This window comes from Anolis carolinensis, chromosome 4 (assembly GCF_035594765.1).
Source record: "Anolis carolinensis isolate JA03-04 chromosome 4, rAnoCar3.1.pri, whole genome shotgun sequence".
NCBI classification, from domain to species: Eukaryota; Metazoa; Chordata; class Lepidosauria; order Squamata; family Dactyloidae; genus Anolis; species Anolis carolinensis.
Window position 1 is genome coordinate 191,842,872 of NC_085844.1, and position 14,576 is coordinate 191,857,447.

The 14,576-nt window shown below is 36.3% G+C and overlaps 2 protein-coding genes across 4 annotated transcripts in view; one reads left to right on the forward strand and one right to left on the reverse strand.

Moving 5' to 3' along the window:
- Positions 1-8,615, forward strand: part of stk38 (serine/threonine kinase 38) — a 28,525-nt gene extending 19,910 nt beyond the window's left edge. For both annotated transcript variants that reach the window (XM_062978448.1, XM_003220352.4), the window contains 8 exons: positions 560-714; positions 1,128-1,230; positions 2,177-2,238; positions 2,771-2,888; positions 3,145-3,268; positions 3,698-3,793; positions 3,985-4,079; positions 4,704-8,615. In XM_062978448.1, the coding sequence (XP_062834518.1) occupies positions 560-714; positions 1,128-1,230; positions 2,177-2,238; positions 2,771-2,888; positions 3,145-3,268; positions 3,698-3,793; positions 3,985-4,079; positions 4,704-4,834 (884 nt within the window). In that variant the 3' untranslated portion in view covers positions 4,835-8,615. The remainder of the gene's footprint in view (positions 1-559; positions 715-1,127; positions 1,231-2,176; positions 2,239-2,770; positions 2,889-3,144; positions 3,269-3,697; positions 3,794-3,984; positions 4,080-4,703) is intronic.
- Positions 8,616-8,978: 363 nt separating this feature from the next.
- kctd20 (potassium channel tetramerization domain containing 20) overlaps positions 8,979-14,576 on the reverse strand; it is a 32,526-nt gene continuing 26,928 nt past the window's right edge. For both annotated transcript variants that reach the window (XM_008109748.3, XM_016993306.2), the window contains one exon: positions 8,979-13,515. In XM_008109748.3, the coding sequence (XP_008107955.1) occupies positions 13,223-13,515 (293 nt within the window). In that variant the 3' untranslated portion in view covers positions 8,979-13,222. The remainder of the gene's footprint in view (positions 13,516-14,576) is intronic.

Genomic DNA, 14,576 nt, shown 5'->3' on the forward strand with positions numbered 1-14,576 from the left:
TTCGAAGGTATTTTCAAAATCAGTATTTAATTTTGTCAAAAGGCATCCTGAACAAATCTGTGTAAACCAGTCTTTCCCCTTTTGTTATCCTCCAAGACGTGCCTTCATCCTGTGCAAGCATGGCAGTTGTTTGTGAACAATGGTATAAAGTCATTTGTGAATCCCAACTAGAATAAACCCATAGAATAAATGGGATTGATATTGGTCTTAATTTACCATTACTTGATTGATTCTAAAAATCTACTCCAATTGAAATTACCTGTTGATTGTCATCTAATGAAAGTTATAATTTAAAACATCTGAAGGATGCCATGTTGGGAACTGCTGGGATAAACTCAGGAAATGACTTCTTAAAGATACTCGCCTTATTTATTCACTTGTACTGAGAAGTTCATCAATATACTTTAGAAGTTCATCAAATTGTTCTGGGAGGGGAAAAGGTGCTGTACATAATATGTTAAGTGGATGTTAGAATTCAGCCCGAACTAAAATTTACTAAAAGTTACGCTTACAAAGGAGCTGAATGTAACCTTTCCCCCTTTATCATCTGTACATACAGGAGATATGATGACATTATTGATGAAAAAAGATACTCTGTCAGAAGAAGAGACTCAGTTTTATATAGCAGAGACTGTGCTAGCAATTGATTCAATTCACCAGCTGGGTTTTATTCATCGTGATATCAAGCCAGATAATCTTCTTTTGGACAGTAAGGTAAGAGTATTTCAAAGGCTAGCACTTTCTAATATTACTTGGTAGAAATACAGTTGCTTATTTCATGTCGTGGCACTGTTATTTCCTTTGGAAACTCTAAAGAGCTTGAAATGGAAGAACTTGGCTAAGCAGTTAGATGAAATTAAATCTGTGAGTCAGCCCTTCATTCAGCAAGACTTAATTGTGATAAAAGGTACTAAATCTAGGGATTTAGTACATGGATCAGGGTTCGGGTTTTAGATTTTGAAGTGGACGCATAACAGTTTCTTTTGGAGCTGTGAGTTAAATGTTCTCATACTTCTTGCAATATTAAATATGTGGCTGTCTTCAAACAGACTTGGTGGGACACGAATTAATCCATAATTAATTTAGGTGTTTTAAAAAATCTTCCATTTGTTTTTGTCTTTTTCTAGGGACACGTGAAACTGTCAGACTTTGGTCTCTGCACTGGACTAAAGAAAGCACATAGAACAGAGTTTTATAGAAACCTGAGCCACAATCTGCCTAGTGACTTTAGTAAGTAGTAATAATATTATTATTTCCATCTTGAAAACTTGAAATCTCAGCAAAAGCTGGGAAAATACACAGTTCCCATAACAACAATGTGTACAAAGTATCAGAAATGGAGATTTATTAACAGGATGATTTTATTGATTTTTAAATTGGACTATTTGTAATGTGTTGTTTTTATCTTCACTGATGTTGTTATTGTTTACCTCTATTTTTATGTGTTACCACACTTGTATATGCTTCTGTAAGCCACCCTGAGTCCTTTCTTGGAGATGGTGGTGGGGTATAAATAAAATTATTATTATTATTATTATTAACTGCCCAAAATGCTAATCTGTGCAAGGCAACCTTAGTCAGGGTTTTTTTTAATTTGGTCTGTCAACCTTTTGCTATTTATTAGTGAGCCTTGCTGGAGAAATGTTGGATTATACAATTTTTTTTGTTGCTTTGTGACACAAGTATTTTATTGCTTTACTTTATTTAAAGTACTTTTACTCTTTTATTCAGACAAATCAAGCAATTTTTAAAGAACAGTCCTTGTCCTCCTGGTTTACACCTTAAAAATGCACTTTACAAGAGCTGTATTATAGGAGAAAAAGTATCATTTTCACAAAAAATGAAGGCATAATGGTATAAATTCCTTATACTGAATTATCCATAAATGAAAAAAAAGGAAAACGTTAAAATATGAGCTGCTTTTGAAAATAAATGTTAATTTATACTTTATTTTCATTCGCCCACCACTCATTTGCAACCTTATTTTAAATTATGGTATGACATCCTATTTTTGTCTATTCTGTCTGGATTATTGGGTATGTAGGGAGGTCCCTGGATGCCACAAGAAAAAAATAAAATGCAGTAAACGATTATCCAAAAATCTGGGCCAACATCAATATATTATTAAATAAAAGTTTTAAAAAATTAATCATATTTCTGCTTTGATTTTTTTCAGCCTTTCAGAATATGAACTCTAAAAGGAAAGCAGAAACTTGGAAAAGAAACAGACGGCAATTGGTAGGTACTGCTGTTAGAAATAATAAGCTTGTTTTAAAAGGTGTTTACCCAGCTTTCACGTCACTAAGGTTTTTTTTAACATGTTATGTGAGGTTAGCCACAAAGACAGTTTGTTTAGTCTTACCAAAAATGCAACACATAAAGACAATAAGATCATGATCCAGGGACCAATCATTAGTTCTTATAATGATCTGCCTGAAGAAAAGCAATAGAGGGAGAGGAGGAACTTTCTGGAGATGTAGAGTTGATGGGAAAGCCCTAAAGTCTCATCTCTTTTTCAGCTGCAATCTCTAAGCAGAGATTCTGTGTTTAAATTGGATGTTTAAAGTCATGAAAATGTCATTGAATGAGCCTTCAGAAGAGCAAGAGTAAAAGGAGCTGGATTTTTGGTTTATCCTTCTCCTTCTGTGTCATTGGGGATATCAACCTCCCTCCCCCCGCCAAAAGAATATGGTTTATGTTGAAGATTTGATTGATTTCTTCACTGCTAACATTTTTCTGGACATATATAACACACCTCGTTTATTTGCAGGCTTTCTCTACTGTGGGAACTCCAGATTACATTGCTCCAGAAGTTTTCATGCAAACAGGCTACAATAAACTTTGTGACTGGTGGTCGCTTGGGGTCATCATGTATGAGATGCTCATTGGTAGGAACATTTGGCTGTCCAGAATTTTCATATTGTAACTCCCACAGACCCTTTTCATTGAGTCTATTGTCTGGGGAATCTGGGGGTTGAAGACTGAAACTGCACCACACAACTGCATTAGGTTTAACTTCTTATCTTGGTGCTTCTCTGCAATTGAAGTACATGAATCTGAAAAACAGTTTGATGTGGTTAGAGATAACCATTATTTACATCTTTCATTAATCATTCCTCGTGATCGTCTTAATTTATTTCTTAGGTTACCCTCCCTTCTGTTCAGAGACACCCCAAGAAACATATAAGAAGGTGATGAATTGGAAAGAGACGCTTATATTCCCTCCAGAGGTACCAATCTCTGAACGAGCCAAAGATCTTATTCTAAGGTATCACCACATCAGCAATTGCTCTCAATATGTCCTTGGAGCATGACATAGACAGACTTTCTTGTGCAAATTACATTTCGTAGCATTCAGTCTGCAGTAGTAAGGGCTGTCCTTTTCTGATATCTTGTCCCAATTTCGATAGAATCCTAGTCAATGGAATATTGACATTTGGCCCTCTAGATGTTGAATTGTACCTCAGTTTTCTTCACAACTGGCATTTGCTTCACTAAGACAATCGGGTGTTGGAGTCCAAATACATCTGGAAGATGGCCCAGGGCCTTCCCCTGAACTAAACCAGAAACAGTAGTTCTGATTGCCAGACATGCCAGAATCCCTCTGTAATGTCAGACAGTTCCATTTCCTCTTAGTAATTTACTGTGCTTTTTTAAAATTTTGGATTCTCCATGTTGCTTCTTTTTCTCTGCACAGGTTTTGCTGTGAATGGGAACATCGAATTGGTGCTCCTGGTGTCGAGGAAATTAAAACAAATCCCTTTTTTGAGGGAGTTGACTGGGAGCATATCAGGTAAAATATCCTTTTCTTTCTATATATTCAAACTCTGTTTTCTACTCTGGCAATGGGATGAATGGGGAGAAAGATAGGTGATATGAGCAAGACAGAATGTGGACTTTAGAAGCAGTTGTGTTCCAAATTTGATACCGCATTCAGGATTCTTCTTGTACAATACGTTTAATCATGAATATGTTTTTTATCAGAGAGAGACCAGCTGCAATACCTATAGAAATCAAAAGTATAGATGATACATCAAACTTTGATGAATTTCCAGAATCTGATATCCTTAAACCAGCAGGTAATTTTTTTTAATTATTTTCTGGTCTTTATAATTTTTTATTTTTATATGCATCTTAACTTTAACTTTCCAAGAACTGGCTATTTCATAGAAGATAATCCTTAGCCTAGTCCTGCAAATCCCTCTGTTACTACTTCTGCTCTAAATTGGCTTGGGAAAGGTTTTGTTACATCAGAGTTAATTCATAGGTTCAGTATGTTTTAAATTTGATTTTGATGGAATCAGTTCAGAGAAAAAGGGAAGAGCAACACTGGTAGATGCTGGCTTCCTGCTTATGAATTTTCTCTATCTCAGTTTTGGGGACTACATTCCTCATCACTTAGCCCCAAACCAAAGCCACATCAATACATAATAACAACAACAATAATAGATGATAATAATAATATCAATTATTTTTAATAATAATAATAATAATTCAGGAGGTTCCTGAAATTATTTAACAGCAGAGGAATTATGTATCTGTTTTACATGTTCCTGTCATTGAAACATGCCCAGGGAGATATAATAGGAGTGCATAATTTTCCCATTCCATTAGCACGTCTAGAACATGCTGGACAAAATATATTCTCTTTTACTTATGTTATTTCATTATTAATCTAAATTCTGTGTGCTGGTTTTTTCTAGTGACCACAAGTAACCACCCAGAGACAGACTACAAGAATAAAGACTGGGTCTTTATCAATTATACCTACAAGCGTTTTGAAGGCCTGACTGCTCGAGGCGCAATACCGTCCTACATGAAAGATGGAAAGTAGTAACTCACAGTTGGACTTCCGGACCCTCATTTTAGTTTGTCAACACACATTGTCTTCTTCTGCACTTCAAAGCTTTACCTGAGGGCTGTGAACTCTTGAGAAGAATGCTGGATAACATAATATACACTGTGATTTACATTACAGTGGGTTTATCTATGGAAAATTTCCACAATCTTATTGTCTGCCTTTATTGCAGATTATATGTTTTCTGGCTTCAGTTAAAGTTCTTATGACTGTTACTTCAACAAGAGGGAGGCAAGAACTAGCTTTTATTTACTAACATAGCAAAGCATAACATAACTGTACTTTTCATATGTGTTCTGTCTCACAAGTACTTCATGAAAATACAGCACGATTCCAAGGGCTACACTATTGTAGAAGAAACAAAGCAATAATTAGCATGAGGTAGACAAAACTCTCAGCAACTTATCCCACAGGTGGGCAGGTCCTATATTGCCTTAAAGATCACTATAGTCTTTTTATACTTTGTTCAAAAGCTTTTTGGATATAGCATCTTTTCAACCTCAAAACCTGTTGCACTTTACTGTTGGTACTAAAATAGTGAACTTAAAATGTTAAGAGTTTTCCCCCCTCTACGTTACAGATTTGTGGAACATTATCTTTTTTATAAGCAATGTTCAGGGCAATGACAAGGGGTAATTTTTTGGAGAAGCTGTTTTATGCAATGTTTCATTATTTCTGCAAAGATACAAATCACGTATAGTAACATTATAAGCTTCCCAGGGCTAATACCTTCAAGGAGGCCTGTTTGTAACAGTTTGGTAGCAATATGGGGAAAATGACTTCTCTCCTCCCTAACTTCCAGACTTTAACTAAACAGAGCCAGGAAGTTGATACAAGCAGATAATTATGATATGTAAGATTTTAACTAGTAGTTTGGGATACTTGAAACTTCATACTTCTGAAGCTTGGGAGCCTGAGAACTCTTTAAGTGCCTTTTAAATGCTACCTGGAAACAACTCTTAAGCAGGCTTCTTCAACCTGTGGCCTTCCAGGTGTTTTGGGCTTCAGTTCCCAGAATTCCTGTCCATTGAACAAGCTGGTTAAGGTTTCTGGGAGTTGGAGGCCCAAACACCTGGAGAGCTACAGGTTGGAGAGGTCTGCGTAATGGAACTGTTCATTTAGAATTTCTGTGTGGTGCAATTTTATGTTCCAGACACCTCTCCAGGTGGCCTTGGTACTTCTTTAAAATCATTCAGACTGTCCAACTGAATCCCTACCTTCCAAGTTTCTGCATGACACATGATAATATACTTCCACTGTTGAGTATTTCGTTCACTTGCCATCCTTCAAAAGTAACCATCTTAGAAATATACACGATGACTTGTTTCAGAAGCACCATACAGCAGGGTTAGTTGTATAGAAATGAATCTAGTACTTTTCAAAACTCATAAAGCAAAACCAGAGAATGGGACCTTGAATAGTTTGGGGACTTTCCAGGTACATTAATATTTATATTGGGCAATTTCATAAAAATGTTGAGTTTCCCTTTAGTAAAGCATCCTGGCAGTTTTATTTATTCTTATGCAACTAGACTGAAAGCCACTTAAGTGCTAGTACTTACTTAAAATTTAGGGACCAGGACTCACTACTTGTAAAATTTAGAGGACATTGGTCAAAGATCATCATATCCTGCCTCAAGAAAATCTGGTGAAGCTTGGAATGAAATAATCACAGCTTCCAGTCATTCTCCTAAAAGATATATTTTATTTTAGCCAATTTCTGACCTCGTCCCTTTTGAGTTCATGAGGTGGTTTCCACATAATAAGTAGTATTGCTTTGTATTATAAAGAGTGACATGTTTCCAAGGTGCTGTGTCCCATGCATTCTCCAGATGGTCTTATATGCAAGTTTAGAATATGTCCCCCATCTTTTTTTTGGTTGTCATGATTATCATGCCATCATTTTGTTATCTATCTTGATACTGAGAAAGCCAATGACTTTATCTGTTTTCTAGATGCAGAACTAGATAGAAGCTTCAATGCAAAAGATAATAAAATGTTTTGCATATAGTTTTTTTTCCAAGAAATGTATTTAGAAAGAGGGAATAAATGCTTGTTCTTGTTTTCATAACCTTTTGTGCCTAGTTTGCAGTTTTTACTGTGTTCTTTCGACGTGTCCCACCCTTGGTGGGACTAGATTTTCCTTACTTTAATGATGGGTTTAAAGTTACATTTCTGGTGCCTGCTGAAATATGTAGCATACATGACTGATGCATTTATAAAGCCTTAAAAAGTGTAGATCCAATTACCTAGAGAGCAAACTAGCCAATAACTTGCACAAAATGTATTCTTCTGTGTTATGAAGATATAGCAAAGCATTCTGTGCCACAGTACAACAGATCCTAAGCGCAAGTATTGTATGGCATGAGTAAATTGGATTGTAGGATTGTAAGTGTGAATATTTTGTACTGTTATGAAGTTTATTGATAATTTGCTTTGTGTGTTGTGTAGAATGAATGGACCACATTATTGCAAAGACGTCTAATCTTAAATCCTTTAGTCTCAGCAATAGCCAAGATCAGGTTGACTTGTCAGCTGTCTAGATGCTCGATTGCCATTAGTAGAAGCTACTCACAAATAAGAACAGTATGCAGCAACAAACTAAAACAAATTAGATGCAACTTGGAACATTAAAGTCTTGACTGGACTTTTTTTTTTAGAACTGCACCCTAGAGTACAATTTATCTGGCTTTTTTTAGAATACTAAAGGGGCGCTTATCAGATGATCGTATATTTGCAGGTGTGATGCTGACCACAGTTAAGGGACTAGGCCATGTGTCTACAGTGAAGTTTCTTCCTGTCTTAATCATAGTTAAGCATTAGGTTGTAGTGCCGTTAAGGTAAACTCAAATTTTATTTCAACTGGGATTTCAAATCATTAGCTAAATTTTGAGTTAAGCAAGAACTCTGATGAACCTCCATTGTCAGTGTGGATGCTTAACCCCAATTTAGGCAGGTGAACATGCACAATCCACAATTCATTTGTTCTGTTACTTTGCCCCAAGCCATAACAAATCATGTAATAAATCATGAAATGTTTAGTATCCAGCCTACTGGTTATGCAGATATATATGTTGTTCTCTGCAATACTACATCATTCTGGTATTTTTTTCAGTATAACTCCTGAGAGATTAACAATATGAGCATTGGCTTGCATAGTTATAGGGACAAATAAAATTTCCTCACTCATATTAATAAGTAAAGCTACCAGTTGTCTATCATCCCTAGCAAAGTATTGCACTTATAGGTTGAGCATCTCTTGTCCAGAATTCAAAAATCCAAAAGTGTCAATTTGGATAGCTAAGATATTATACTCTTACGCACACATTAAATGTACAAAATTATTTAAAATAATATATAACATTACCTTAGGCCTATGTGTATAAGGTGCCTATGTAATTTAAGTGCTAATGAATTTGATACCCAGATTTCGGTCCTGACTTCAAGATATTTCATTATATGCATGTATGCAAATGCATGTATTCCAAAATTTGAAAAAGCAAAATACTTTTGGTCTGAAGTATTTTGAATAAGGAATACTCAACCTATACGGTTATTCAATGTGCCTGCATTCTGCCTTATTTTGGCAGGAGAAATTCAACTTTGAATAATTTAAATGCGGCTGTTACTAACGGAGTGTACAATTTCATGTTCTTTGTATGCGATCCTTTAATTTTGTGTGAAGACCAATTCTTTATGGAACAATCTTTTCATTATGACTGTTTAAAATTCCTCTTCAATAAATGTAGTTTTGCTAATCCTTTGAGAGTTCTTTGGAGTGAACAAAAAGGTACCATCTTCAGAGTGAGTTAAGTGTGAGAAGAAATAAGTATTTTGGTTGCAAAATTTCAATTACTGCAAAGGAAAAAATAACCCCACAAAACAAAACACAATATCGAATTAGAGGAGCAAAAGAAAAGGGATACATGGCATTGAATGAAGGAAGAGACTGCCCTTGTACAGAAGTCTTGCTTCTCATGCTCAGCTCAGCAACAGATACTTTTAATTTTGAAAATAAAGTGATTCACATTCTCCACATTCATACAGTAAGCAGACCTCCATTATTTTAGCAACAAGTGTCCCGGGGGTGCGACATATTACTGAAGTAGAAACATAAAATATCAGGTCAGAAGTACTTTATTAAGAGTATGAAAACGCATGTGAGCTGCTCTTACATTAACAATAACTACAGAAATTATGAGTTTGTAAATACGGAATATAGAAATAATTTTGAAATGAAAAATATTGATTTGTACTTTAAGGCAGTTAAGGAGTACATATGTAATATTTCCCCTTAACAGAAATACATTAAGCCCTCCACATTCACTGCAGTTAGGGTTGCGATGACACCTATCTGAGACAGCAGCTTTCTAAGAACTTCTAGGTTGTTTCCAGCATGATCTTTCCTCTGCTGGGTGTTGACTAGAGAATCCTACTGGAAGACCTACAATGATGTTCTCTTTAGGAATCTCTTAAGTCCTCCAGCGTGGAAGTTGACCAAACAATCACTGCAGTATCTAGATTACTAGAGAGAAATGTTAAATCATATCTGCACAGATGACCAACTGTACCAAATCTATGCTCAATTTCAGTAGACTTTGTCATAAAAATGGTAAAGTTACCTTCTCATGTAAATAGTAAAATGTCTTTAGTGCAGAAAAGCAAAATATATGTAACTTTGGACCTGTATGAACTGTTTTTCTAAGTTCTGACTTAATTAAGAAAAATAGAATCTTACCAAGATACCCTCAATCTGCCAGTCATCCTGACTGTATCAATGTCACATGTGCGTTTCCATTAAGCTTTAAATACTTCAAATTTAAAGTTCAACCACTTGCATGAAAACCTTTCTTGTAATCCTATTTTGAGAACTGCTTCGCATGTTACAAAAAAATTGATTGGCTGCAGACTAATAGATCAAACACTTAAGGATGGATCCAGACGATTATGCTTGTTGTGCCAACACTAGCTATTGCAGCAGATATACAATGTAACATTACTGTACACATTTTAGGATAGTTGTCTATAATATAAATATCCTAAACCAGACATGTTTAGAACATTATAGGATTCTATACTTGAAGGGCTTCCTAATATATTTTTTAGAAATGTACACCTGACTCTTCATACACTTGCTTTTGGAGATACCATTGTAGACCTGGCAAACAATTACTGGGTAAAACGTTAATTAAAAGTTATATGGAAAAATTATGGCTTCTCTCAAATCCCAGAAAAAGAGGTTAGCGGTGTTCATAGAATTAGTTTCTACCAAAGAGAAGCAGGGCAAGCCAGTCTATCAAAAACTGACTTATATAATTGTTGCTGATTAGTCTTGAAGTTAATGGCTAACGTGTTTTGAGAGCAATTGTACCAAATCTGAAGCTGGCGTACTTTGCCAATTTAGTATATTGAATTTAATCTGGTTTTGTTTTCTAATCTAACACTGGAATGGTTCAATTCAGCCACCTGACCACTGCTGCCTTTTTCCTGCCCAGGGATTTCAAAATGTCAGCAGCAGAGAGAGTACAGGGAGCCAGTGCTGCTTTTAGGTTTTTCCAGAATAGATTACACACTTCTCTTTTGCCACTTAGAGAAGGAGAATGTTCCGTTTTCACTAAGAACTGAGATACAGCACTTACATTGACCCATGCATAAATCAACCCAAACATTTAGGCTGATTTTGATTACACATTCTAGACTTATACATGAGTATCTAATAGTAATTGAAAGAGACTATAAGCTCATTGAAAATAACAGGAGCCTAGGACAACTCATTCTCAAAAACTGTAAAATTGGGTTTTCCCCCCTATTGTGTCTGCAAAACTATTTTCAGTATCTGGCAAAATCAAGTAGTTTCAGGTGTGATCCTAAACAGATGTTCTTTTCAGTCTGCAAAATTGAGGTGCTTGCAGACATCCCCCCTCCAAAAGTATTTTTGTAATTCTGCTAATTTGATGCACCGAAGTCTCCAAATTCATCAGCATATACTTTGTTCCAACACTAATCATTTATGTTTCCGATTACACTTTAGATTTTTTTCAAAAGAAAGGTTATTCATCAGAAAATGTTTTTTCTTTGTTTTGCCGAAAATGCTATGTGATCGAGTTTTAGAACTAACAATTATGCGGTGACAAGCACAGAATGATAGCTCTGATTACAGTGACACTACAGAACAGCCAGGTCAAACATTCAGCCAGGCCATCTGATAACAACCTTCATACATGACCTACTGAATGTGCATTTTCTTTTAAACCTACCCATTAGAATACACCTTATACAGGGAAAGATGTAAAGTAGCAAGATATGTGACCAGCTTTCATCCATAGGATTTTTAAAATGGGAAACATTTTCCTGCATGCATTCTAAATAAAGCTGTTCTATGAACCATGCTGTGCACCCATACTGAAGCAATTCAGATAATCAATGCTGCCTTACAAGCTGGGAAAAGCAACACAAGAACAAATTGCTTCCTTTTATAAGATGTAAGCTGTGAAGCAACATAGATGGAAGAAGTGACCAGGATATGCAGGTGAAAAAGCAGAATTTTTAAGCAACGCATCTGCATTATCAGCTTTTATGCCAGTGCAACTATTTCAGAAGATCAAAGAGATAGTCCTTCACTGAAGAAGAAAGCACCTGGTCTTTTGGTTCACAAAGGTGCAGTAACCTTAAAGTATTATTTAATCACAGGACTTTTGAAAGAAAGGACAAATTACAGACTGCAACACAACAATACAGATGTTCTTTGCACATGTATACATCAAAAGTATTTTGCAGGTTTCACTAATTCAGCACTTTCTGCCTGGATTTACAAGTCACTGTATACAAAATGTCATATATATATAATACAGGTAGATTACACGGACAATAATAACTTTGCCCTGAGTTGAAAATGCAGCATTTCGCAGTCTGGCATTTGGTTCTTTGAAACCTACCCTCTCCATCCTAAAGAGCCAAAGCTTATGTAAGTTCAGTGGAAGCTTGCAAAAAAAGATGTAAATGTATTCCGCTCATATTTTTTTTTTGTGCAAGCCAAGACTAGGAGATTCTGCGCCCCTGTATCTGCACTGCATATGCACTTTCATTACACTATGTAACAAAATTTGAAAAATGTTCTGTTCCTGGTTTGAAAGGGTTATTTCCTGTTTAATTGTTTAGTACTTACTTTGAAAGTAGTTGTTATATTCCCAAAACTTCATTTTTGTGGCTACCACAAACTATGTTGAATTGGTTGAAATTTTATGAGATAGTCATTGAAAAACTATAGCAAAATGTGCTGCAGGATGTCCCACAAAAACAATGTTTTGGCAGTTTAATAAACTTTTCCCACGTTTTTATGACAGAACCAATTAGGAAATGATATTTATAACCCAGGAACAAAATCGTGTTACATAGTGTTATCTAGTCAGCATCTCCCTGAGATTAAGTAGTCTATAAAATTGACATATGAGCTGCTGAAGGAGTAAAGTTAGAAAACAGCTCTGGATTTCTTGAATTAATTCTGTGTAATTAAAATGCAACAATGCTGAAAAAATTAATAGGACTGGATCAGAATTAAAGTTTAATCGAGTTCCATCTACCTTTAGGGATGGGGCATTGTAACCCATAGGACTAATCTGTCTTGAAAGAAGTCGCAAGGCTTCGCATCCTCCCTCAGAATCTTTATTGCTCCATTTAGGAGACAGGACTCCCAATGGAGATTGAAATAGCAAGTTGGAATTCTGCCTCATAAATATTGGGGGACGGATATCACAACTACCATAAAGCTTGGTCCCAGTATATATTACATGCCTTCAAAATGCCAGGCTGCAATCCAAATCTGACACCCACCAACTCTGCCACCCTTGCCCAAAAAAGAAGGAGCAAGAAGGTAACTTTTGGGTCTCCCCCTTGCAATGCCTTTTAGCTCCTGAAAACTGATCAGAGGGTGGGGGGCGGGAGGGATCCTTCTACAAAAGTATGGAAGTCTGCAGGGACGAGGAGGAGCGAATGGACATTGCTTCCATCAAAATCCAGGGCTTTCCAAGGAAGAGAAAGTCTTTCCATTCATGGAATGACCAATCTGGATCCAATCCACCATCTTCAGTTGATGCTGATAATACATACCATTTCAGCTGAGTTGCTTATGTTGTCAAGGATGAAGTATGAACTGAGTCTCAGATCCAGGTGCTCTTTGGAGAATGCTTAGGGTGCTCAGAAGCAGGCAAAATTATATCAGTCCAATCTGTTTAAAGCCACTCATGAATAAAATAGCTGATAAAAGATCCAGTTACAAGACGACTGATAGCAGGATACCCTGGGTATTTAGTTCTGACCCAGCGCATCAACCAAATCTGTCGAGACACCTTTGCAGTAAACTAAAATACTAATCTGGTAGAGTGTTAGAATCCATTTGAGAAAATGGGGCATTTAGCCTGTCAAGTTCATCTACCTGGGGAGGGTGATGGAGCACAATCTCCTGGTCTTCTGCTACATCTGCACCCACCGCCACAAGGTTTGTTAAGGATTTGCTTCTAACACACTGGAAATCAACATGGCGACTTTTCCCCTCTTCCTTTTCCCAAGACATCTGGATGAATGGACGTTGCACATAGTTGTAGATAACTTCTGAGCGCCCTCCAGAACGCCTCTTCACTTTCTCTTTACAGGTGGGATAGCCTGGAAAGCAATTATTTTGGCATCATTATCATCATTGGCTAGTTTTGATTTCTATAAGCATTCCCTTATGTATCCAGGAAAGTGAAAGGATTCCCAAAATCATTATTTGTACACTTCAAAGCCTCATGTACAACAGCTGGAATTCTGCACCACCTATTTAGCTAAACAGATACCTTCGTTATGTAGCTAAGTACTATCTTCCAGCCCAACACCCACAAATCTTCACTTATGAGGCATCACCCTCCTGTGAGCAACAAGGGTTTGTTTCTGTATGGATAAGAAGACAACAACTGACATTCACACCCTTTTCTGTGAGTGATCTCTGGTGCAACAGGCAGAAAGGGGCCCTTATCACAATTACCCCACACACAGAGGGTGGATGGAAACATGAGTCAGCTGCTTCCCAGTAAAAAGGGAAAAGAAACCAGCCATTTGCAGCAGCTGCTCAATAAATGGAGACTGGGGGACTCTGACAGTCCCTATTTATTTATTTATTTATTACATCACTTCTACCCCGCCCTTCTCACCCATCAGGGGACTCAGGGCGGCTTACAGTATAACCATACACATTAAAAACAGTTTTCATCAAATTTAAAAATCCATCAAGATTAAAAATTACAATAAAATTAAGAATAGCCATTAAAATATACATAATTATACATTTAAATATACATTTAAGGCGCTTTCCATGTTCATGTGGGGTCTGTCAGTAGGTCATATATTCTTATCTCATTTTTGCTGCTACTCATGCTCAAATGCCTATCTATTTCATAAACTAGCGAATACACAAGGATTGCAAATACAAACAGTCACAAATTACAATTTCATTCTCAATCTATCTTTGTCTTTTAAACAATAAACAAAATTATAATAAAACAATACAGCAGGTTATAATTAAAATTTGGAGGATATGGAGCAAGACCTAACTGTACTGTTTTAATAGGCAGGTTTATGTGGGGAAAGGCAGTAATTCAAATGCTTGTTTGGGACATGTAGAGTCTTGGGATTAAAGAGGAGGCAGATAAGTTCTCATTTCACAAATGCATTTATCATCAACAACA